General features: G+C 43.1%; 1 protein-coding gene across 4 annotated transcripts in view; it reads left to right on the top strand.

Annotated features, from left to right (window-relative positions):
* Positions 1-25,506, top strand: part of PATZ1 (POZ/BTB and AT hook containing zinc finger 1) — a 45,641-nt gene extending 20,135 nt beyond the window's left edge. For 2 of the 4 annotated variants that reach the window (XM_069215069.1, XM_069215070.1), the window contains exon 4: positions 24,297-25,506. In XM_069215069.1, coding sequence (XP_069071170.1) covers positions 24,297-24,838 — 542 coding nt within the window. In that variant the 3' untranslated portion in view covers positions 24,839-25,506. Of the gene's footprint in view, positions 1-12,249; positions 12,388-24,296 lie in introns of all 4 variants that reach the window. The other 2 variants (XM_069215071.1, XM_069215068.1) reach the window with 2 other exon arrangements.
* The last annotated feature ends 233 nt before the right edge of the window (positions 25,507-25,739 follow it).

The raw sequence follows: 25,739 nt of genomic DNA, 5'->3' as shown, positions 1-25,739 counted from the left end.
GCGGAAACAGATGCAGACTTTATCTCCATTGGGTGTCTAAAGGGTGAACTTCGCCTTTGAGTTTGCACAGGTTCAGCCACTCTGGATTGAATTAGCCTGAAAGGCCTCACCATAGCCTCCCACTCAAGGGATTTACCCACCTACGTATCTGAATTACCAGCAATTAGTCCAGAGTCTAACGACCATTGAATGCTCTATGTGGTGTTGATACCAAGGTAGAACCTGCTGCCACCACCCACAACCCTTTCCTCTGCCTGAATGCCTCCCTCCCCGTTTAGTGGTCTCATTGAAACTTATTGGGACACTGTGGTTTCCCTTTGAGAGGTTCTTGGCAATGCTTGTACTAAGGAAGGCTGTCTTGCAGAGACGGTGGAAGGCCTGTAAAAGGGAGTGATCCTATCCTTGATGCAGTGTGACCCTCGCACCTTTAGAGCTAAGCATGATTGTCATTTGTATTGCACCTTGAAGAAAATCCTGCTTGCAGTAGTACGACAGCATATACGTGACAAAGCCAAGGGTTCCCTGCTGCATCTATATCGGCCCCTTGTTAGTAGTAAATCAAGTTAGGTTTTGAAGTGACCTCTACCCAATTCCAGTGCAAGAAATGCCTATTGGATGGGAGTTTCAGACAAGTAATCCAAGGTGTGTATGGGTCAGTTGCCTAAAAATCCTCTCTACCCTGTATATTGTGTGCATCTGTAGTAAACCCCATGTTTTTGAGGGATAGAATCACACAAAATAGAAGAACTGTAAAGGTTCCTGCCAGAAAAAAAGCGGGCAGCTGATGGGGGAGGAGCGGGAGATATGTGGGGAACGGCAAATTTTATATGGATACGTTGCCAGAATTGTGCACTCTGAAGAATTCTTAAAAATGTTCCCACTAGCTGGAAAGGCAGGAGAGTAAGATGACAGAGTAGCCTGGTAATTGTTGTCCTGTTTAATTTCCTGTTTATTTTTATTTTTTTAATCTCTTATTGGTGTAGGGAGTATCCAGCATCTCTGATCTCCATAGCTGTGCACTTAACTTTTCCATTGTCACATCTAAAATTGACATTTATAGCTACCACCATTCGCTTTACATGCCTGTTCATTGTCTGTCTTTTTCTCAATTTGCTTCTGTTACCATTTGCTGAGATAATTTTGTACTTCCTTACAGAATAGATTCCTTTTTTTCAGAAATTTTGCCTCCCTAAATCTGAGATCTGATGACTTATTCAACCTAACTTGTAGAAAATCTATATCTTATTTTTCTATCGTTAAATTACACTGTGGCTCATGACTTTTTCGCATGAATTTTTCTTTTATAGGTCTTTAGGCTGTGTTCGGTTTATTTGTAGAGCACTCTTGCACAACAGACAACCTATCTTTGGCACTAAAGAACAATAAAACCATATAACCTGATGGTGGGGTGAAACAAATGAAGAAAAAGAAGCCGAAAAGACTAAAGCACAAGCCAGTAAAGACCTACATGGTTGCTCATTAACAAGGCCCCAAGCACAGATGGTGAGGCAACAAGAGCCAAGCCTTAACACCCAGTGTAGAGAAGGCCATTAATTCAACATTTTAGTATTAGGCGCATTTAGTGAGGCATGTTTGCACAGATTAGCGCCATTTTGCAGCAGAAGGTCATGGATGACTGAAAGACTGTGTGTGCCGCCAATAGATTTGAAGATTAGTTTGCTTCGCATAGACAACCAGTGAAAGGTTTGAGGGATAGGGCCGACAAGTTCTGCGCATTGTATTCCAGTGAGGTGCCGTGTGCTTCCTCTTGCACAAGTTGTAGACAGCCCAAACGTTTGGCGACCCCATATAAACTGAATAATCGACCGCGGGATGTGGTCCATGACTGTGTGGTCGCACTTGGAGATGGACCGTTTTGTAATCAAGAGCCTGGTCACAGCGGGATCGAGTTTAAGAAAATTAGATGACATCCACAAACTGACCTAAGTAACTTAATCAGCCAAGTTAGAGGATTCGTGAAGCAATTATGCTGGGGACTTTATTAAGTGGCAATAGTGTGGATCCCTGGTGGATCTTTATAGACTTGGAACGTTCGGATGGTCACAAAGCCATTTGTGTTCTATCCCTCAGGAAGGATTTCCTGCAGTTCAGTACCGGGCCTCGAGCCTGGAGAAAAAGATGGAGAGCTGGGTGGAATTAAATGTCTCCCAGAGCTCTATTGGGATCAGTGTCTGCCAGTTCACACATATTGTGTAGCATGGAGGGAAGGACCATCTCCGTGCTATAGACGGGTCTACCTCGTGTCTGTAACGCATCGGGCGTGCCAGTGTTTTCCACGTGTTCCTGTGGGTGGCTGTAGAGTAGTTTCTCAGTTGGTTTCCTCAGGTCTGGCAATAGAGAAAAGGGGCAAATATCAGATGGGGATCGATCCTTCCTTCCTTCCTATCTTCCTTTCTTTCTCTTTCACTCTCTCACTTTCTTTCTTTCCTTTTTTCTTTCCTTTTTTCTTTCTTTCTTTCTTTCTTTCTTTCTTTCTTTCTTTCTTTCTTTCTTTCTCTCTCACGTTCTCCTTTTCTCTTTCTTTCATGTTTTCTTTCTTTCATGTTTTCTTTCTTTTTTCTTTCCTTTTTTCTTTGTTTCTCTTTCCCTCTTTCTTTCTCCCTCTTTCTTTCTCCCTCTTTCTTTCTCCCTCTTTCTCTTTCTCTCTTTCTCTTTCTTTCTCTTTCTCTTTCTTTCTCTTTCTCTCACGTTCTTTTCTTTCTTTCTTTCATTTTTTCTTTCTTTCTTTCATGTTTTCTTTTTCATTTTTTCTTTTCATTTTTTCTTTCTCTCTCTCTTTCTCTTTTTCTCTCTCTCTTTCTCTTTCTTTCTCTCGCCCTTTTGCTCTTTCTTTCTTTCTTTCGCTCTTTCTCTCGCCCTTTTTCTGGCCCTTTCTCTGTCACTTTCTTTCCTTCTCTCGCTTTCTCTCTCAGCAATTTACAATAAACCTCACACTATAGGTAATATCTAAAAATGCCCGATCCATAACTGTCTCTGTAGTAGGAGCAGATATTGTACGAATAGACCCAGATGTGTATTCCTTTATTAACATTTGAGCCATTGTGCGTGCTGCAGAAGGTGGTCTTTGACAACTTGTAAAAATTGCCCAACTATTAAAGAATGCAAGTGAAACATTCATCCCATGGGCAATATATTCAGCTTGATGGATACACTCATGACAAAGGAAAATGACTTTTGGTAAACATTCCCTGGATTTCAGACATGTGGTGATATTGATAACGTGCTACTCTGCAAAGTTGCAGAGGCTAGAAAATTAGGTGGGCATCACAAACTTTGAGGTGGCAGTAATAAAGGAGATTGACCATTGTATGAAACTGTGCTGGAGGCCATAAACATAAATGATCTTGACACCACAGCTGTCTGTCATCGCAATTGTGGGAGTACCCACTCCACCTCTCCCCATGTGGTACTGGAAAGGCCATTAGACAACAATGACATTGTTAAGGAACACTCGCAATGGGCAATGTATGGTGCTACAGGCAGCGGAAATCTGACACCTGTTGGAGCATGGACACTGTTTGGTGTTTTTATTTATTTATTTACTTTTCTGCACTGCTTTAGGGAGTCCTAGAGCAGGGGATGGGAACTTCATGTGGTGAGTATGGTTTTGCCAGAGATTTGGAGACTACTGTACTCCACTTATCTAAGCTCCCAATGTTCAGAAAGAGACAGCACACATTCATGCAGGTGGGAGGCAGATCAGAGGTTTTGGACATCATCAAAATAAGAGTTTGTGCTTCTAAATACTCTCAAAGCTCAGAAGAACTAATAAAAGCTCTACCAGGCCAGCAATCACAAAATATTGAGCATTTGTGTGCATGGGCATGTATAAGAATGCAGTTGAGGGGTGCCGGTAATTACATCTTTTTTTTTTGTTGTCCTCCTGAAACTGCCTCAGTCCCTTGATTGGTTAATTTTGGCAGGAGGCTGTAAATACTTTTTCCCCCCAAGAAGTGTGAAAAAAGATAATCAATAGCAAGTTGGTGGACATGAGGTGGTGCAGATCATTGTTTCCCTTACTAATTTGTGCAACAAAGGCTAACCGGTAGGTAGGTATGAAGATTGTTTTCATATTTTTCTTCTTGTGAAGGTTAAGTTGTTACCGCTGTACAGTAACATGCAAGGCTGTGTCTGTTTGAAATCAAATTAACGAGCAAAATTAAATCAAACATGTGGCATTAATTTTGTTCTGTGGAGTGCCTCCAAATCTACCATTTGTCTTTTATAGGTTATTGTTTATTAAGTTTTAAGAAACTGTTTTGTCAAGGACCATGACTAGGACTGAAAGCTAAGCGTCCCTCGCCATGGAGGACGCAAAGGCAACCACACTCCATTTTTCACCTGTGCAGTAGCCTTGTTTACCCTCTGCTAAAATGTCTGCTGCAGGGAATACTTTACAGCTAATGCTGTAGATAGGGCAGGTCTGCCTGCTAATAGCCTTGCCCACCCATTGGTGCAGATGCTGACTTTGCTGTTTCTGCCCAGACGATGCACAGGATGAGATGGCCAAAACTGTCCATCGCATGTCGCCTGTCTAGCAAACTTGTGTACCTTGCAGTTTTCGCAATCCGTAATTCAAAATGTTAATTGTTACATTACTGGCCTTGCACATGAGGAAAGGGTTGGTAACTTGCTGGTTGTGTGACTTTAAATTTCCAAGTAGTTCCAAGAGAAAGCAAAGTGGCAGCAGAGATTGATCTGTGGTCTTGGTTGGGGTCCTCAAGCCAGTACATGTAGGCAGGGATGCATGAAGGAATGTCTTGGAAAAAATGGTGAACTTTAGATGTGGCTAAACAGCAACATGCAGAACAAGTGGTAGAGAAAACAGATTCCCAGGTCATAGAATAGTAATTTAATAACCAGTTCAGTCGTCATACAGCATTTAGTCCAGTAATCCTCACCTTGAACTTCAGCCAAAACAAGGCTGTTTATTTTGAATTTCTCCACTTGAATCTTAAACATTAATGGTAATAGGTACCCAAGGGAAATAACATGCTTGTATGAGGGTGGCTTTTTGAAGATGTGCAGCTATCATACAAAACCCACTCACAAAAGATTGCATAGTTTTACAGCAACCTGGATCCTTATGCCATTAACTAGAATTGTGCGTATTTCCCAGGACCTGTAACTATAAACCTTTGCTGTGGATTGCATCCATTTGCAGCAAAGTGGTACCATATGTTGTTAATAAGGATTGTGGATCTTTTGCACAAATGTTATTCATAAATTTTTTTAATGGATTGGACGCCCATCTAGCAAACAGGAGCCACATGCATTTAAAAGGTATTTGTGGGCCCTTCCCGCAAATATTGATCCTTAAACTTTTCACGTTGATTGCATGCATTTTCACCAGTCTGGTTCCAAGACCAATTAGTCTGTTCTTAAACAGTCACAGGGTGCGGAATCTGTAGTAGAATTTGGAATGGTGCTGGAATTTATCAAGTTTTGTAGTGTTCCACAAATTGCGCCTTTAAGGTGTCGTGGATGCCTGCCTTTACAGCAAACTGTAGGACACACATTTAGAAAGTAATGTGGGCCTTTCTTATATCTATATCTTCAAGAATGTTTCATGTATAGCATGCCTTTATACCTAAGTGGAACCATGGTGGGTTAGCAAGAATTGTCGGTTCCCATAAACTGTGTCCATAAGCATAGTTTATGGATTGCATGTTAATAGAGCATACTTGATCCAAGCTCTTTTATCAAGGATTGTTGGCCTTCCCCCAAAACTGCTTTCCTACGCAATTTAGTTTTAATGCAGAATTCCCCCACAAACTGTATCTTCAAGTGCCATATAGAGATTCACAGTCTTTCCTGCAAAATGTATAGTTCCTTTAAATCTCGTAGAGGTTCAAAACCAATATTTGCTGTTTACAAAAGTTTAACAAGCAGTTGTTTCTATTACAAGCTTCTTAGAACTCGTTCTACTAAGTTGTGTCAATAGCATTTATAACTTTGTGTACATTTTTAAATATCAGTTGGAATAACAAACTCCTGATGCTGTGAATTAATCGTTAGGTGGAAGGATTTGTGAAATAATGAGGATTCTTTCCTCTAGGAACTCCTTTGTTGTCAATGTGCAGTTTCAATTCTTCGTTAATGTGGGTTTTGGAACAGCAGCAGAGACATGGAAGGCCTATTTTCCCTCATTAATAGGTTGCATTTTGAAACTTAAGTGTATGCATGTTCCTTTATGCATTCAGACTTTGACTGTTTACCTACCTTCACAGTTCATTTTCTCTCGCTCAATTTAGTAACTACGCAGAAGGGAGCAGGAATGACTTGTGGATAAACTACAAGATGAGGTCTACATGTTTAGTAGTTAATATGTTGAGTAATGTGAGACATCCAGCCCCCTTTCTACAGATTCGTATTAATATTTTACTACACAAAAACATTTTAACAGGTTTTAACAGAAGTTTTCTAGATCTAGCTAAAAATATGAATTGCGTAATCCTTAAAAAAAAAAAAAAAAAAAAAAGGCAAGCCGAATAATCCAATGTGCTATTTTTCAGTTGATAACCAGAGGCATAGAGCAGAATGCCATTTGAATCTGCATTGGCATTTGTGTAGACCTTGGCAGTAGGGACTGAATCACATGTAACCATACCCATGTGCTTGGACCATTCCAGAATTTGTGTCAAACAATGAGTTTTGAAAGCTTTAGGAAAGCAGAAGTAGCCACGAATCATTCTGAATTGCCTAGTCTAGTATGATCTGAAGGACTTTCCTTGCATCTAGATAATGGAGGACCTTCTCCGCATCCAGAGAAGGATTCAGAAAAAATAATGCATCACAATTGACTAGTTAGAATGAAACTTGAACAGACCATTTATTAGAAATGCTGCATAGAACATATTTTGGGAAAGGCTGCCCAAGTTTATAGCAACTGCAGCTCACCTGTGGACGGGCAGACGTATCAGCCTGTAGAAATGCAGTCTTATTTGGTATCAGTTGAGTGTTTCTCTTGACCACTGTATCAGAAGATGTCAGTGTGGCAGATGCCATTGACCTCTGCTATACTGCTTAGCTGCGGAATTAAAAAAACCAAACATTTTCTCTGAGTTTCTGTAAGCCCATCTCTGGGTGAGGATATTCTATAGAACTTCATTAGGCCTGAACTTGTGAGAAGGGGAACAAAGGATAGAAGAACGAGCAGTGGCAAATTCAGTAGTTCTGACTTTTAGTTAAGAGTGAGTAGAAGAGTAAGCGTTCTTCCTAGCAAGTGTACAAAGAACAGATATGGACACTGTTTGATTTGAATGCACATTTCAAGATAATATGATTCCTCTTGATGCAAAGGAAATAGCCTACTGGCTTTGAACCAACTGTAAACAGAAGACACAGTTAAGCACATAAGGACGACCAAAAAAACTCCATCTAGTGCGTCCTTCTGGTTGAGATGTTTAGGTCTTCTGGGGGAGATGGATCCTTCAGGAGCCAGGCATCCTGGTAAGTATATGTATGTATGTATGTATATATATATATATTCTATGTATTTATTCTACTACAAGGGAACTTCGCTCCCCTAAACTAGCCTTAGCAATATATATATATATAGCTAAGGCTAGTTTAGGGGAGCGAAGTTCCCTTGTAGTAGAATAAACGTGTACTCTGGTTTCAAGATACTGATGCGCTATATGATATAAGACTCGATGGCTCAGAATGAGTGTCTTGAACAGGATCTGTTCCTGACTGGGGGCCAGTGGCGAGAGGAGAGTTATGGGGGAACCTCAGTTCGCAAAGGGAGGTTAAGAAGAAGCTGCGCTGCTGCATCTTGTACATCCTGAAGCCTTTTAATTAGATGGACTGGCAGGTCTAAGTAGAGGACACTAGCCTAGTCCAGCCTGGAGGTGATTAAGGCCTGAACCACTATTTTCCTGTCCAGCAAGGAAAGGAAATACAAACCTTTTTTTTTTTTTATTAATATGCGGAAAAGCCCAAAACATGTCCCTAGCTGTGCCAAGACTTGCGATGGAAAACAGAGCTGATTATCAAACTTAACCCCAAATTTCTGACCCCTTCAGATTGAGAGGACAGAGGGGGGAGCACTCTCTGGCCAGCGCACAGACCAATCGAAAGGAGAGTCAAAGCCGAAGAAGAGGATCTCCGTTTTGTCTGCATTACACATGAGTTGATTTTTGCATATCCAGTTGAATACTGCGCCCAGGCGCGGTTTAATCAGGTCTGGGTCTATTTCGTCACCTTAATTAAGAGAAGAGCAGCAATGTGTCATCAGCGAATGGAATTATAGACTTCACAAAGGTGCAACACCACTGCCAACTTTGTCAGAGCCTAGTTGGGACTTATATCAGGCCATTGTGGTAGTGATTCTGTCCGACACAAACATTTTTTTTCTGAGGCCTCTAGATGAGTTTTACATTGGGCACCCATAAGTTCCACAGTCTTCTGGTTGCATTGTTGACAAGATCTATAGGGGTTATAGCTTCAACTTTTCTCTTTTCAAGAACCTGTTGAACCAGTAAGGGCCTAGGATGGATATATATATATATAAAAGCAGTATTGCTTCCAGCTGCCTGTCCTTTTAAAACCCTAGCTTCTGATGGGAAGAGACTGCATATCATTGAGGAAGTGGGATGCAGGGTAAAGGGTTAGGTGGCTGAGGCCTTGTTTCGCCACAGAGTGATCTGCCTTTAATGCGTGAGATTCAGAGGCACTGTGCATCTCACTGTTAATGTATGCCTTTCAGAGCTGAAGTTTTGTACTGTGTGGTCCAGAGCCTATGTCATGCATGTTTACGGGATGAAGAACAAAGAGGCCTTGGAAAAGAGGGAACTGTCTTATTTTGAAGCAACCATCTTGCAGTTTTAGCTCGTGGTCTATCAAGGCAGTGCAAAATTCCATGCAGTTGACGGACGATTCGAACAATCTGTTCTGGGGTTCCTTTGACAGATGGGAGGAATAGAGCCAGGCTATTCAGTAGGTCCTAGCAGCATGCCTCTTGCTGAGGAGTCCATATGGATGAAGGCAGAGTTCGGTCTGAGTCACAGCTTGTGGCAATTATTTTCACAATCGAGGGCCTATCCTACTGGTAGACTTCTTTGCCTTGAAGAACAAACTGTTGGCTCTGACTGGGTATTTTGGTAAAACCTCTTTGCCCACACTAGCCAACAAGTTGGCTTTCTTGTGTAAGAGAACTTATTCGAAACACCTAGGGTGACCAGATTTTGATAAGCTAAAACCGAACAGGTCAGACATAAAAGTAGGACTAAATCCTTTAGCCTTACTTCTATCTGGCCTGTCCCATTTTTTGCATAGCCTTGTAAAGTGTGTGTGCACGCTATAGGGTTGTAACTCTTGTAAATGTGTGCATATGTATACACATTTAAAAGTACATATATTTACACACACACACACACACACACACACACACACACACACACTTACTTACAAGACTACGTTAACATTAGCAATGGCAGGACCTGCGCCTCTTGCTCACTCCTGCCCACTCAGTCTTTCTGCTGCACCAGACACCAGCTATGCTGCCTGGCAGAAGCGGATACATTACTTAAATATTGTAAAACATTAGCAGCACTTGTAGAAAGGAATGCATACCTTTCAGTTCTGCTTAGCAGGATGACCTGACCTTCCTCTAAAGAAACGGAACATTTATTCAAAATTAGCTAAAGCATTGGGACACCTGGACAGTACCCTGAAAACTGGGACTGTCCGGGGAAATCCAGGACGCCTGGTATCCTTAGTCCAAGAGAACTTAGTCCAAACACTTGACTTTGCTTTTGTTTTCTAGTCAATGTATTGCCGAATTCTGGATACGTTAATCTTCAATTCCTTTCTGAGGGGAATTGATTGCCTACTGCTTACACCCCTGAACAGTTTGAAGACAAGCAAGCCTAACTCAGTAACATTCAAAATGATAAAGAAATAACCTTATCGCTTGATGTGAAAACTGGATTTCAGCAAGCAGAACAAGTAGCAGTAAAATGTATTGGAGCGCCACCTGTCGGATCTCTGGGGTTGGGATTATGCCTAGGTGAACCTCCAGTTCATAGTGGGTAGGAAGCATGTCAGGTGCTGGATTAGCAGGCGTCAGAGTGGATAGTCTGGCCATTTTTAAAGGCCTGGTGTGTTTAGGAAATGGTAGAAATACTAGAACACTGCAGTGGATCTGGACCAAGAGTAGCATCCGTGTCTGAGCATTTGTATCTAAGCATGTCTGAATGCTGGAAGAGTTGCCAGTTGAAGAGCAATTACTGAGGTCCTATGGAGACGGAATAGACACTCCAAGAAAAATGGGAGTTACAGGCACTTTTAATCTGTTAAAGGACTATGTATAAGCTCTTCCTGAAATCTGAACAATGACAACTATGTCCAGCTGTATTTGAGACAGCAATTGTAAGGGTCCTGGACAAATACACAGCTTGGACCTTATTATGCAAAGGTCATGAGGTGCAGATTATGCCAAGGATTATCCTACTCAACACGTGATCCTCGTGTTGAAGTTGTTAGTCTCCTGAGGGGAATGACCTGCAGCACCGTGTGATGATTGATGATTAGGGATACTAGGATGCCACCACGTGCCCAAAGTAACCTTTTGGATCACCAAGGTCTTGAGCAGGACTGATGTCCAATCCTGTATGAGACACCAGCTCATCCATGACATCCTGTACCAAAGACCCTGCTGGTAACTCCAGAGCTGCTCCTTTGATTCTTTCAACACCCAAAGGGAAAAGCTCTACCTGCTCAGAGGCCTACTCATTCCACAGGTGCAGGATTACACCTAGATGGATAAGACTGTACTATTGAATGGCGCATTAAGTATATCTCCAAGGTGTGAGCAACTCCACTGATGCCATTGTTTGACTTATGTTTAGGCTTCTTTGCAGCCCAGGAGCTGCTACAATATACCTTTGGGTGGGTCCAAGTATAGTAAGCTCCTAGAGAATCCTTTAAGCATGTTGTAGTAATACCCGTGGCTTTAAGTCCAGTGGAAATTCTAGATCCATCTCTGGTGTCTGGTGAAGTCTTCAGGATCTATAGCTCCTATGAGCAGATCTAGCATTGAGGAGAGCTGGCTTCAGCTGTGGGTGGCAATTGAGCCTTCTAGTAGGATAAGGCTAATCAGGCTTCTCCATGGATACTCTGATGCTCTTTGGCAGCATGGCCAGTATAGGTGAAAACGTGGTGTGTGAGCTGGCCACCTGGAGCAGAGCCAGTGTTCAGTGGTGTGAGCACTTCACAGAAAATGCTGGTGTGCACAACAGAAGAATCTTTTATCATCTACCAAGGATGATTCCTGGGTTGCATAGCCTGTGGATTGCTTTTTTATTTACCTTTTATTTCTTACAACGATTACCAAGAACTCCTTAGTCAGCTGTACTAGAGCCCTGGCTTTTTGTTGCGAGTAAGTTTGAATTATTCAGAGCAGATGTTGAAAGGGAATTGCAAAGCACTTAGGTGAACATGTGCAAGCACTCCAACTATAGTGTTTGCTGGTCATCTAAAGAAAACTGCAGACTGCATCTCTGATCTCCTCTGAAAACAGCAACCTGCTGCATGCACAGGAGTCCCTGCAACTACACAAGAAAACTGCTGGGACAGGGAGCACAGATGTGTTGAAGACAACCAAAACCAAATTGTTGAGAATTTAGACTGCAGAAGGCTCTGTTGCATTAGGAAAACATTCTGACGAGGGAAGTACGCAGAAGTGGTAGGTCTGTGCACGTATTGGGCTGAATACACCTATGCTTCCATTTAATCCATTATATACCTGGCAAATATGTGATCCCATTCTATGACCTGCCAATTCAAGACTTGCCAAGAATCTGGAGGAAGGGCAGCTTGATGTACTCTCACTAATTTAAGGCACAGAAAGATGGAATGATACAGAGTTTCAAGCCTATGTATGGAGTAGTTGGTCTTGGTTTAGGAAACCTAGCTCTATACTCCGAGGTTCTGTCGTGGACGTGCTGCTCCTCCTTATCCATGAAAAGTGTTGCTTTGATTTCATTTGTTCCGATCATTTTGCTAGCACATAATTGATGAATGCTTTACCTCCCTTGATACTGCCAGGATCCTCGTTTGCACACAGAGCGGGACATTGTGTTGGGTTTTTAAGGTTCTAGGGCACTGCTTATCCCAGATATGGTAGTGCTGACATCCATTTCGAAGAGGAAGCCAATTAGGAGCTAGAAAGAGGAGGTCTGTCTGTGCTAGTGACAGCATCTCATCTCCTTTTATCTTGTTTAGGTTTCTCCTCTGCCTCCTACTTAAAGGTTCATGTTAAAACCCACCATGGCGCCCCGCTTCCCCAGGCCTCTCAACACCTGGAGTCCATCTCGAACGGGGGAGTGGCGTTCCACTGCGTCAGGACATGTGACGTCAAAGGCAAGCAACACCCAGCTCTGCACTTTGCATCTCTACATTAAACTTTGTGATGTGGGAGGTGGGACTGGGCTTAAGAGGATGGGGTCAGCCAGGGGGATGACTGCATCATTTTTTTTTTATATTAGCAGATTTGGCCAGGCATGATGTTTGGTGACCATCCCATACCAGTCACTGCAAGGATTCAAAATCTTCCATATGTTGGGTTTTGCTGACAATGGAATTTTTATCCTAAACATCCCTTTGGAGTCTATTGCAATCTCCACTCGAAAGAACAATCCTATAATCACATTTTTCAGATTGCCCAAAAAAATTAAGAGGCACTCTTGCAAAGTCCTTTGTTCCAGTAATAGGACGACCGCATTGGAGTAGCCGCAAATTGAATTTTTAGAGTATTTTGGCACACTTTTACTTCATTGACTGGTGAGACGGAGATGGTAACACGTTTGACCATATCTCAGATTTTCTGTCCATTCATATATTTTGGTTCAACTTGAAATGATCACCGTTAAATTCTCAAGATTCACAGTCTCCAAACTCGTGGGCATAAAAAGAAACCTGCCAGATAATTTCCCAATAAGTATTTCTTCAAACTAAAGAGAAGCAAAGCTGTTGCATGACAGCTGTTTACCGAACTCACCAGCTGCAGCATGGTTTATAAGCATAGTTGGTTTGTAAGTACATCAGAATGCAATTCTTCTTGCTCACTTCCACGATGGTAACTTGAGTGAGAGTGGTTCAAGTAAATGAAAGAGCATGCCGACAACACTTACATTGGCCTTGATGAAGCTGATGTAAGAATAGAGAGCCTATCGCTCTTGTTCCAAGAGAACACCAACTCCAGAGAGAGCCCATTGCTTGAATGCCTGGAACAATCCACTTCTATCATGACCATTGAAATTCTCTATGTAGAGGTAGAATAGCTGACACGGCCTAGAGACAAAACTCCCCTCTTACTACTTTAAACATCCAAACAACAATTCAAACCATCAGTGGCCAGATCTCTCATTCAGTGCCAGAACTTATTTATTCAGGGGCTAAAGAAGCAAACCCTGAGATAAGTGTGAGTCTACCTCTTAGATTTAGAATCGCTAGTGAGAAAGTGGGCATCAGCCGAACAAGTATAGACAATTACCTTCTTGGTCAACCATGGAGGCTGTCACTAGAGAGATTGGGTGCTGCAGTCAGAGATAGCCCCCAATGTATGCTCATCCAGACTAGGTTGTCTCTGTAAAAGAGGGACACCGTTGAATAAAATGGAGTCTCTGTGGACTCCAGTCCTGCTATTACTCTTGAGCTAAGCCACTGATTGAAGGTAGGCTGCTTCAGTCTGCCAGGAAGAGCTTGTGGTTCAGTGGCATAAAGATGGCAATCGCCTTCTCCTTAGAGTTAGTCGTTGCTAGAATGGCAAAAAAATTGGGTTTTATTGGGAATAGCATCTGAACTTGCTTCTGAACCTAGTAAAGACTGGATCATATTCCCATATCTGCTCTAGAATTTCTTCATAATTATAGAACGCCACTGAGAAATGAATGAAAAACAGTTGACCTCCCCCCCCCCAAATCCAACAGTCTCCACCCCAATGGTAAGGGGTGCAGTCTGTTGAACTGAATTCACAGGAGACGTGTCCTCAAGACTGAACTTTGGAATGAGCCTTCCAGGGAAATACCAATAATTAAAAGAGGGTGAAAAATGGTTCACACCACCTCCCCAACAAAGGGACTCTTTAAGAGGTAGAGGACAAAGTGGTCAGACTGCATCTCAGCACTAGAAGAGACACATTAAGAAATGTTCAGTGTATGAATGAGTACATTGATTCAGCGCACCTACACACTCTTATAAGTGATGGTTAATGGAAGGCATGCTATGGGCACTATTTTGCATCTTGCTAGTATGTGATAAGCCCTCTGAAAGAGTAAAATTAAATAAATAACCCCACTCACCAAAACTCCACAGGAACCACTACCAGTAAGGGGTTGGGATTAAAACCTCTTTCTCTCCAAGAGCTCTTATTTTTTCAGTGGAGACCATGATTAAATAAAGCACCTGAGGCCTTTGTTGCTAAGCCTAGGTCCTTTTAAAAGCGGCCAAAATTTGAACTAATAGACGAATCCCAAAAATCTGCGAGAAGAGACCACTGAAATAAAAAATGTAACATGTACTATAATTTATTTACATGCCAAGGAAAGAGCTTGAGCTCTGACCACTAGATTTGAGTCTTCTCCAAGCTCCCATTTCAGCAGAGTGAAAATGTGTACTAGGAGAGGAGCAATACTTGAAACATGGCAAGAAGATCTCCCTCACCCCCGTTTCCAAGCAGTGCCCACTTGTTGAGAGACAGTGCTGACTCATGCTCCCTCGTCACCTTACATTTGATTCTTCAGAAGAGAGGTAGTTGATTCATTATGAATGGACACTAGATTCCCTATTTATCTCTGGTGGTACTCTTTCATAAACTAATCCGTAATTGCAAGGCAGAACATGATCCTTCATTTCTCCCCAAAAGTTGTCCATCTAGAGTGGCTGATGCTTGAATGAGCAGCTCGAACGAATGCCATTCTCATCATTTCTTATCCATGCTTTTCATTTATTGATCCATTCAAAAATCAGAAGTCAATTATGGTACATGCACAAGACAAATGACACCTCATATGATGAGGTTGCCCACCTAGAGAAAGACCATACTAAGTGCCTGATTTAGATATTAGGGGACAGGTTACTCCGTCACAACGGTGATGGATCTCCTGTCTGCTAAAAATCTAAATCCCATAGTACATAATGGGATTTACATTTAGCCGGACGGGATGTCACCGTTGTGACAGAGTAACCCATCCGCCACTATCTAAATCAGGCCCTAAGTGCTACGGGTCATATGTATGAACACATTTTCCCATAGACACAGAATGGGTAAAACCTTTTGATAAATCTGGCCCTAAATTCGCATGGAGTGTGCTTGCCAAGTGACACCTTTATTTTTATTTTTTTATTTTTTATTTTTAGGAATTAAGTATTTATTGAGCACAAAAAGTAGCCGCTTTTCACCTTGATGTAGGACACTTCCATAGAAGTTAGGAAACCATGGCAAATGAGATTCTGAGCTTACCTCTACATTCCTTAAGAGAAAACCCAATGCATGTATCTGGAGTTACCCAATTTCCTGGAGGAGCATGTTCTGTGTAAATAGGCATCATTGAAGTTAGAACAAACAGGGCAAACGGAAGAGCAAACGTTTGACAACTAGGGATTAAAGTTGTGGCAGCTGCCAATTCTTGCTTGTGATTTGGGAGACAATGAGCAAAGATACTTCTAGAAAATCTCAGTAAACCTAGTTCCACAGAGAACTCGCGCAGTTGGTTGAATCTGACACTCTTGCATCCACAGTGCATCTGACTTATTGGAAATATCAAATCATGATACAGCACAGCTGGCATCATTGCTTCCAAAAGATTTTCGATTTCCAGTAAGTCCTTGAACACCACTGCCTTGTGGCTCAAGTGTAAATTCTTAATACAGATCTTCCTTCTGTTTCAAACAAGGACATTTAGGCCCTCATTATGAACACGGCAGTCTGGGCCGCCATGCTGGTGGTGGGGGCAGCCTGGCAATGGTGGAGTTACATATCTGACAGGGCAGCGCTGCCCGCCGGATATGTACCTGATTTCACCAGCCTTTCCCTGGGGTTTTCCCCTGCCAGGGAAAGGCTGGTGGAATGGGTGCCTCGGGGTCCCCATGCCCAGCCCTGTCACACGTCACTGCACGATTTATGGGCAGTGACATGCGCGACAGATGCTGCTGCACCCTCCACACTGCTACATTGTCAATGTACAGGCCCTGCATTCCACTGGGCTGGCGGGCAGAAACACTGTGTTCGATGGCATCTGTCGCTGTAGATACACATGTTCTGCAATAGCTCGCCATCTGGTGTTGGGTCGGAGTGTTACAAGTTGTTTTTCTTCGAAGAAGTGTTTTCGAGTCACGGGACCGAGTGACTCCTCCTTCTGTGCTCATTGCGCATGGGCGTCGACTCCATCTTCGATTGTTTTCTTTCCGCCATCGGGTTCGGACGTGTTCCTGTCGCTCCGAGTTTCGGAACGGAAAGATAGCTGAAAACGGAAGATTTTCGACGGTATCGTTGCGATCCGGTTCGAGATAAACACACACGACGACGCATTGAACATCGAAGCGCTTCGGTGCCCTTCGGGGTAGATTTCGGCACACCGTCGGGGCCTAGTCGGCCCGACCGCGTGGAGAACAACGCCGATGGAACGGACCCCGTTTCGATTCTGCCCTGAATGCCACAACAAATATCCTTATACGGACCAACACTCGGTCTGTAACCTGTGCCTGTCACCCGAGCACAGCGAAGAATCCTGTGAGGCCTGTCGGGCGTTCCGGTCCCGAAAAACTCTGCGCGACCGTCGAGCGAGAAGACTGCAGATGGCGTCCACGCCAAAGGAGCATCGACAGTTAGAGACAGAAGAGGAACAGGAGGAATCCTTTTCCATCAAGGATTCAGACTCCGACGAACTCGACAATACAAAAACTGTGAGTAAGACGTCGAGATCAGAACTTAAAAAAGGCAAAAAGGCCCAGGGGACGCCACTGCCAACCGGCCATGGCTCAACCCAAATTACCGGTGACCAACAATCGGCACCGAAAAAGGCCCATTCAGTGTCGAGATCGTCCGACTCCGGTCGAGACACCGGCACGCAGCCTCCTCGGGACCGAGAGAGTGCTAAAGAGAAGCATCGACACCGAGAGTTCGGTGTCGACACGGATCGACGCCGAGACAGTGGCGCCGAAGACCATAGGGGCCAAGATTTTTCGGCACAAAAGAAGAGGAAGGTTACCTCGGAGCCAAAAAGACAAACAACAGGGTTTTCGGAGCCGAAAAAAGCACCAACAGACCCAGTTTCAGGCTCCTATACTGAAGAGCATTCTATGTCTTCACAAATGAAAAAACACAGATTCGAACAGGAACTGCAATCCACTGAAGTGGATCACACGCAAAAGCGTATCTTTATTCAGCAGGGGACAGGGAAGATCAGTACCCTTCCACCTGTCAAAAGAAAGAGAACACTTCAGTTTATAGCACTAGAGGCTCCTCAGCAACAAACAGCAAAGAAGGTAACACCTCCTCCCTCGCCTCCACCTGTAACTCCGGCTTCGCCAACTTACACCCCGTCACATTCGCCAGCTCACACCGCCATGAGCCACGATGACCAAGATCAAGACGCGTGGGACTTGTACGATGCACCAGTGTCTGATAACAGCCCAGACACATACCCAACTAGGCCATCACCACCTGAGGACAGCACAGCCTATTCACAAGTGGTGGCTAGAGCAGCACAGTTCCATAATGTGGAACTACACTCTGAACAAGTAGAGGATGACTTTTTATTTAACACCCTCTCCTCCACCCACAGCTCCTACCAAAGCCTGCCTATGCTCCCAGGCATGCTACGCCATGCAAAGGAGATCTTCAAGGAACCAGTTAAAAGTAGGGCAGTAACGCCTAGAGTGGACAAAAAGTATAAGGCGCCTCCTACGGACCCTGTATTCATCACCTCTCAGCTGCCACCAGACTCTGTGGTGGTAGGGGCTGCCAGAAAACGGGCAAATTCACACACTTCTGGGGATGCACCTCCCCCAGATAAAGAAAGCAGAAAGTTTGATGCAGCCGGGAAGAGGGTCGCTGTCCAAGCAGCAAACCAGTGGCGCATCGCAAACTCACAAGCGCTGCTAGCGCGATACGACAGAGCCCACTGGGATGAGATGCAGCATCTCATTGAACATCTCCCAAAAGATCTACAAAAAAGAGCAAAACAGGTTGTTGAGGAGGGTCAAAACATTTCCAACAATCAAATACGCTCCTCTATGGATGCAGCAGACACAGCCGCAAGGACCATTAATATGTCGGTTACCATCCGTAGGCACGCATGGCTCAGAACGTCTGGATTCAAGCCAGAAATTCAGCAGGCAGTACTTAACATGCCAGTAAACGAAAAACTTCTGTTCGGTCCGGAGGTCGACACAGCCATAGAAAAGCTCAAAAAGGACACTGACACTGCCAAGGCCATGGGCGCACTCTACTCCCCGCAGAGCAGAGGATCTTATACCACCTTCTGCAAAACACCTTTTAGAGGAGGGTTTCGGGGTCAGGCCACACAAGCTAGTACCTCAGAGTCCGCACCGTCCACCTACCAGGGACAGTACAGGGGAGGCTTTCGGGGCCAGTATAGAGGAGGGCAATTCCCTAGGAATAGAGGAAGATTTCAAAGCCCCAAAACCACTACCAACAAGCAGTGACTCACACGTCACTCACCCCCCCCACACAACACCAGTGGGGGGAAGGATAGGTCAATATTACGAAGCATGGGAGGAAATAACTACAGACACATGGGTCCTAGCAATTATCCAACATGGTTATTGCATAGAATTCCTGCAATTCCCTCCAGACATACCACCAAAATCACAAAATTTATCAAAACACCATTCACAGCTTCTAGAGATAGAAGTTCAAGCACTACTGCAAAAAAATGCAATAGAATTAGTACCAAGCACACAAATAAACACAGGAGTTTATTCACTGTACTTTTTGATACCAAAAAAGGACAAAACACTGAGACCAATTCTAGACCTCAGAGTAGTAAACACATTCATCAAATCAGACCACTTTCACATGGTCACACTACAAGAAGTGTTACCATTGCTCAAAAAACACAACTACATGACAACCCTAGACCTCAAAGACGCATATTTCCATATACCAATACATCAATCACACAGAAAATATCTAAGGTTTGTATTCAAAGGAATACATTACCAATTCAAAGTATTGCCTTTTGGTTTAACAACCGCTCCAAGAGTATTCACAAAATGCCTAGCAGTAGTCGCTGCACACATCAGAAGGCAACAAATACATGTATTCCCGTATCTAGACGACTGGCTAATCAAAACCACTTCGCTCACACAATGCTCAAACCACACAAATCAAGTCATACAAACCCTCTACAAACTAGGGTTCACCGTCAACTTTGCAAAATCCAACATTCAGCCAAGCAAAGTACAGCAATATCTAGGAGCCATAATAGACACGACAAAAGGAGTAGCAACGCCAACTCCACAAAGAATTCACAATTTCAACAGTCATTCAACACATGTCTCCAAATCAGACAATACAAGCAAGAACAATACTACAGCTCCTAGGCATGATGTCCTCATGCATAGCCATTGTCCCAAACGCAAGACTGCACATGAGGCCCTTACAACAGTGCCTAGCCTCACAGTGGTCTCAAGCACAGGGTCACCTTCTAGATCTGGTGTTAATAGACCGCCAAACTTACCTCTCGCTTCTATGGTGGAACAGTATAAATTTAAACAAAGGGCGGCCTTTCCAAGACCCAGTGCCACAGTACGTAATAACAACAGATGCTTCCATGACAGGGTGGGGAGCACATCTCAATCAACACAACATAAGAGGACAATGGAACATACATCAAACAAAACTGCATATAAATCATCTAGAATTATTAGCAGTTTTTCAAGCACTAAAAGCTTTCCAACCAATCATAATCCACAAATACATCCTTGTCAAAACAGACAACATGACAACGATGTATTATCTAAACAAACAAGGAGGAACACATTCAACGCAGTTAAGCTTATTAGCTCAAAACATATGGAAGTGGGCAATCCACCATCAAATTCGTCTAATAGCACAGTTTATTCCAGGGATCCAGAATCAACAGCAGACAATCTCTCTCGAGATCACCAGCAAGTCCACGAATGGGAAATCCACCCACAAATTCTAAACACCTACTTCACACTCTGGGGAACACCTCAAATAGACTTATTTGCAACAAAAGAGAACGCAAAATGCCAAAACTTCGCGTCCAGATACCCACACAAGCAATCCCAAGGCAATGCCCTATGGATGAACTGGTCAGGAATATTTGCTTACGCTTTTCCTCCTCTCCCTCTCCTTCCTTATCTAGTAAACAAATTGAGTCAAAACAAACTCAAACTCATTTTAATAGCACCAACGTGGGCAAGACAACCCTGGTACACAACACTGCTAGATCTCTCTGTAGTACCCCACATCAAACTGCCCAACAAACCAGATCTGTTAACGCAACACAACCAACAGATCAGACACCCAGATCCAGCATCGCTGAATCTAGCAATCTGGCTCCTGAAATCCTAGAATTCGGACACTTACAACTTAGCCAAGAGTGTATGGAAGTCATAAAGCAGGCCAGAAGGCCATCCACTAGACACTGCTACGCAAGTAAGTGGAAAAGATTTGTTTGTTACTGCCATCATAATCAGATACAACCACTACACGCAACTCCAAAACATATAGTAAATTACTTGCTCCATTTACAAAAAGCAAAGCTAGCCTTCTCTTCTATTAAAATACACCTTGCAGCTATATCTGCATACCTGCAGACTACCTATTCAACTTCCTTGTATAGGATACCAGTCATCAAAGCATTCATAGAAGGTCTTAAAAGAATTATACCACCAAGAACACCACCTGTTCCTTCATGGAACCTAAACGTGGTCCTAACAAGACTCATGGGCCCACCTTTCGAACCCATGCACTCTTGCGGAATACAATTCCTAACCTGGAAAGTTGCCTTTCTCATCGCCATTACATCTCTAAGAAGAGTAAGTGAAATTCAAGCGTTCACAACACAAGAACCTTTTATACAAATACATAAAAATAAGATCGTCCTACGACCTAATCCTAAATTTTTACCAAAAGTTATTTCACCGTTCCATCTAAATCAAACGGTAGAACTACCAGTTTTTTTCCCACAGCCAGATTCTGTGGCTGAAAGAGCACTACATACATTAGATGTCAAAAGAGCATTAATGTACTACATTGACAGAACAAAGAACATCAGAAAGACTAAACAGCTATTTATTGCATTCCAAAAACCTCATGCAGGTAACCCAATATCAAAACAAGGTATAGCCAGATGGATAGTTAAATGCATCCAAATCTGCTACCTTAAAGCAAAAAGACAACTGCCCATTACTCCCAGGGCACATTCAACAAGGAAAAAAGGTGCTTCAATGGCCTTTTTAGGAAACATCCCAATGCATGAAATATGTAAGGCAGCCACATGGTCTACGCCTCACACATTCACCAAACACTACTGTATAGATGTGCTATCCGCACAACAAGCTACAGTAGGTCAAGCTGTATTAAGAACTCCATTTCAGACAACTTCTACTCCTACAGGCTAAACCACCGCTTATGGGGAAATAACTGCTTACTAGTCTATGCAGAACATGTGTATCTACAGCGACAGATGCCATCGAACTGAAAATGTCACTTACCCAGTGTACATCTGTTCGTGGCATCAGTCGCTGAGATTCACATGTGCCCACCCACCTCCCCGGAAGCCTGTAGCAGTTCAGAAGTTACCTTCAATTTTGTACATTTGTATATATATTATTTAAACCTTTAATAGGTACATACTTACACATTTCATTGCGCGGGCACTATTACTATATTACAACTCCTACCTCACCCTCTGCGGGGAAAACAATCGAAGATGGAGTCGCCGCCCATGCGCAATGAGCACAGAAGGAGGAGTCACTCGGTCCCGTGACTCGAAAACACTTCTTCGAAGAAAAACAACTTGTAACACTCCGACCCAACACCAGATGGCGAGCTATTGCAGAACATGTGAATCTCAGCGACTGATGCCACGAACAGATGTACACTGGGTAAGTGACATTTTCATTCTGCCCGCCGGCCCAGCAGAATGATCATTATGTGGCCAGCGGGGTCCTTGGCGCGTTGGTGGTCTTTTGTTGAACCGCCGAGTTCATAATGAGGGGCTTAATGTCTGAATACTATGGCTCAATGGGATGAGGCCAAAAGGTTTAGAAATGGAAAAAAAAAGTCATGCCTGTCATCCCTAAATACAGTCCCATGTGAATATGAAGCTGATCTACTATCATTTGATGCAATCCATCAAGAATGCAAGGTCAAGGATGTAATAATTATTGATACTCGTCTTCCATTAATGCAAACCCTAAGATAACAAACCCAGGCATGTCATATAATTATCGATGCTGGTTTCCCTTCCATTAATGCAATCCCTCAAGAGAGCAGGATCAAGGCTGTGATAATTATTGATAATAATAGCCTTCCTTCCATTTGCAGTCCCCTGAGAAATCAAGGCCAGGGATAGAATAAATATATATACTGGTCTCCCACCTATCAATGCCTTCTTTACGAAACCAAGCTATGGGGTACATTAATTGTTGAGAGTATTGTCCAACCCATAATACAATCGCTTAACTGAGCACAGCCATAAATAGAATAATTTGATAGTGGATTCTCATGCAACAATACAGCCCATTCAGAGTGCAAGCCAATAGATCTAATGATCTATACACCTGATCCTCCAGTGTGACACCACTTCCCCAGCTTCAGGTGTGCAAACATCAAAGAGCTGGCTTCTTAAGAAGATAAGCAAAGATTGTAGAGCAAAGTACCGAAATTCTATTACAATATATTTGATACACAGCAAATTGTATGTATTTTTAAAGAGAGTATGTGTCCTTATTGTTTGTTCACCTCGGTTATATAGATTCTGCCAAACTACTATTATTTTTTAAAACATTGTCGCACACCTAGAGTGTAATCAGTTTAGTATAGTAGCCAGTGAATATGGCCTACTGAGTTCTTCACCCGACAGGGATTCATTCAGCTGTTTTTTTTTTTTTTTTTTTGGTCCATCATTTCAGTTGTGTCACAATCAAAGTATGTTTAATCACTTGTAGCGTGTTGGGCTGGGTGGGTGGGTGGTGTGGCTGTGGATTGTGCATAAAGCAGGAACATACATCTTCATTTAAATATTAGAGATTCTGTTTAGGGATGGCGTCATCATGAGTGGAATGTCCTGTTCTAAAATAAGTAGACATATTGTTGAAGATCATTCCCCAATAGCCAATTGATTATAATCTGTGAGCACCTGGATGTGGTAGCAGGGCAGGCAGATGAGCCTTTGAGAATAAAGGTATGGACTTGTGCTCTTAATGCTATTAATTATTCTAGTGTTCAAATAAGTGAGTATATTCACACACTAAATCCGATAATAGGCAAATATGGATGATTCAGAGTAAGAAGGGGCGCTTGCAATCACAAATTCTTTTCATTTGCCTGCATCACATCTGTCTGCTTTTTTTGTCTCACAGCTCATTAATATTCTTGTGTCGGTGTGTTTGAATGACTGGGGGATTTAGGGAAATTGATGCCTTATTGGTGGGGTTTTGGGAAGGCGGATTACAACACAAATGGTTCACAGACTAAAAGGCAGATGTCTCCGATCTATGAAAATAAACATAAAATCAATTTCTCTTGCATGGCTCAAATCTAGTACATTAAATTGTGATGCTGCAATCATAGCTATTAAATGAGTAGCTCAGAGATGTCTGACTTGGGTCCAGTAGGGCCTAATTTATACTGGATATTCAGGCTATCCACCTGATGTACATTTCTGTACAAATTATTTAAATTGAAATTGCTTATGTTGCCAGTAATTATTCGGAAATTTTGGCACACATCTAGCCTTTCTGAACCTACGATGGACATTCCTGGTATTGGTAGTTTATGTAGATTATTTTGTAGAGTGGATGCAGTTTGGAGTGTGTGGTAAATGTCTGTGAGAGGCAGCCTAGCAGCTTGTTAATGGGTTTGTTTATTAAGAGTGATAATGCCAATTTACTGCTAATAGTACTCAGGATTTGTCTTGATAAATTCCCTATGTCAAATTAGTGAGCTGTCCAGAATGAGCATACATTGCTGTGTTCTTGGTTAAATGTTACACAGATCCATTTTACAATGTGCGGTTTATAATGTATTTTCCTTGTCTTCCTCCCTGTAGAGGGGAAGTGCCCACATCAAGAGCCATTGGAGAGCTCTGACTCCTATGGGGAGCTCTCGGATGCCAGCGACCTGAAGACACCTGAAAAACAGAACACCAATGGCTCCTTCACCGCCTGTGAAATCATTGCTGCGAAGAGCAAGCTGGAATCTGAGACCGAGAAGAAGTACCCTTGCCAGGAATGTGGCAGCCTCTTCCGCTCCAAGTCTTATCTCAACAAACACATCCAGAAGGTTCACATGCCACCCTTGGGGGGCAATATGGCAGACCTTGGCCCAGCTCTTGGACCCGCCCTAGGCCCAACTCTTGGTCCTGCCTTGGGCCCGGCACTTGGACCCACCCTGGGCCCTGCCCTAGGCCCAGCTCTGGGGCCCGCTCTGGGTCCTGCCTTGGGACCCGCTTTGGGATCCCCCTTTTCACCTCAACAGAACATGTCTATACTAGAGTCCTTTGGGTTTCAGATTGTTCAGTCCGCATTTGCATCGTCGCTTGTGGGAGATGCTGATGGGGGACATCAGTCCATGAGCCAAGATGGGAAGTGAGGATGAGCCTAAAGTCCATGAGGATACATTGAGGAGAGACAAAATCCGAATGGGGCTCTTGAAGGTCTCTTTCGCAGTCCTGCCCTTGTAGTGTTCTTTGTATTTTTTTCTGTTAAACTTCAGGAGACACAAAACCCTGGCATCCCAGGCGAATACAGGGCCAGTCATAGGATGCAGTGGCTGTACTGTGAACACCCGAGGGACATGGGTATTGGACATCAGGATGACCATTCAAAGTTACAGACACCTGTTATCAGAGCCGTGTGCTGGGGGCAAGGTTGGTCCTTAGGACTTGATTTCTATTGCGACTATTTCTCCTGTTACCACAATGTTATGTGCCTCCACAACCAACAAAGCTGAAGCTGCACCATTTCTCATAAAAGTTGATGGTACGCTGGGTCACCAGGGCTGGAAGCTGCTGCCGCTCATGTCCTACGCCTCCCTGAAATGGGCCGGTCCTTTTTCTCGCCTACCTTTCCCCTAACACGACAGGAGGCAACTCTCCACCCTGTCCTTCGATGACATGTAGTTTGGACTTTTTTGTGACTTCTGCCCAGAAGTGAGTATCTCAAAGAGAAACAAAAATCGGACAGTGTCATTGGTTTATAGGAACTTTTTTTATTATTATTATTATTTTCAAAGAATTAAACTTGCTGCCGGTTTTTAAATCTCTTACTTGCCTATATTAATATAGTCTTGGTGCCATGCATTGGTGTATAATTTCTACACAGCATAGGACCACAGCAGTAACTGATAAACCAGTTGAAGGGTTCTCTTTGAAGAACGTTGCTTTGGTTTATTTTAGATGTATAATGAATATTTTTTTTATGTTTTACAGAGAACGCAAACTGGAGGCTAAAAAAAATTAAAAGCAAATAATATTCATGCTTATCATACCATC

Source organism: Pleurodeles waltl, chromosome 11, assembly GCF_031143425.1.
Source record: "Pleurodeles waltl isolate 20211129_DDA chromosome 11, aPleWal1.hap1.20221129, whole genome shotgun sequence".
NCBI lineage: Eukaryota > Metazoa > Chordata > Amphibia > Caudata > Salamandridae > Pleurodeles > Pleurodeles waltl.
Note: the sequence above shows the minus strand (reverse complement) of the source record. Positions and strands in the feature narration are given on the sequence as shown.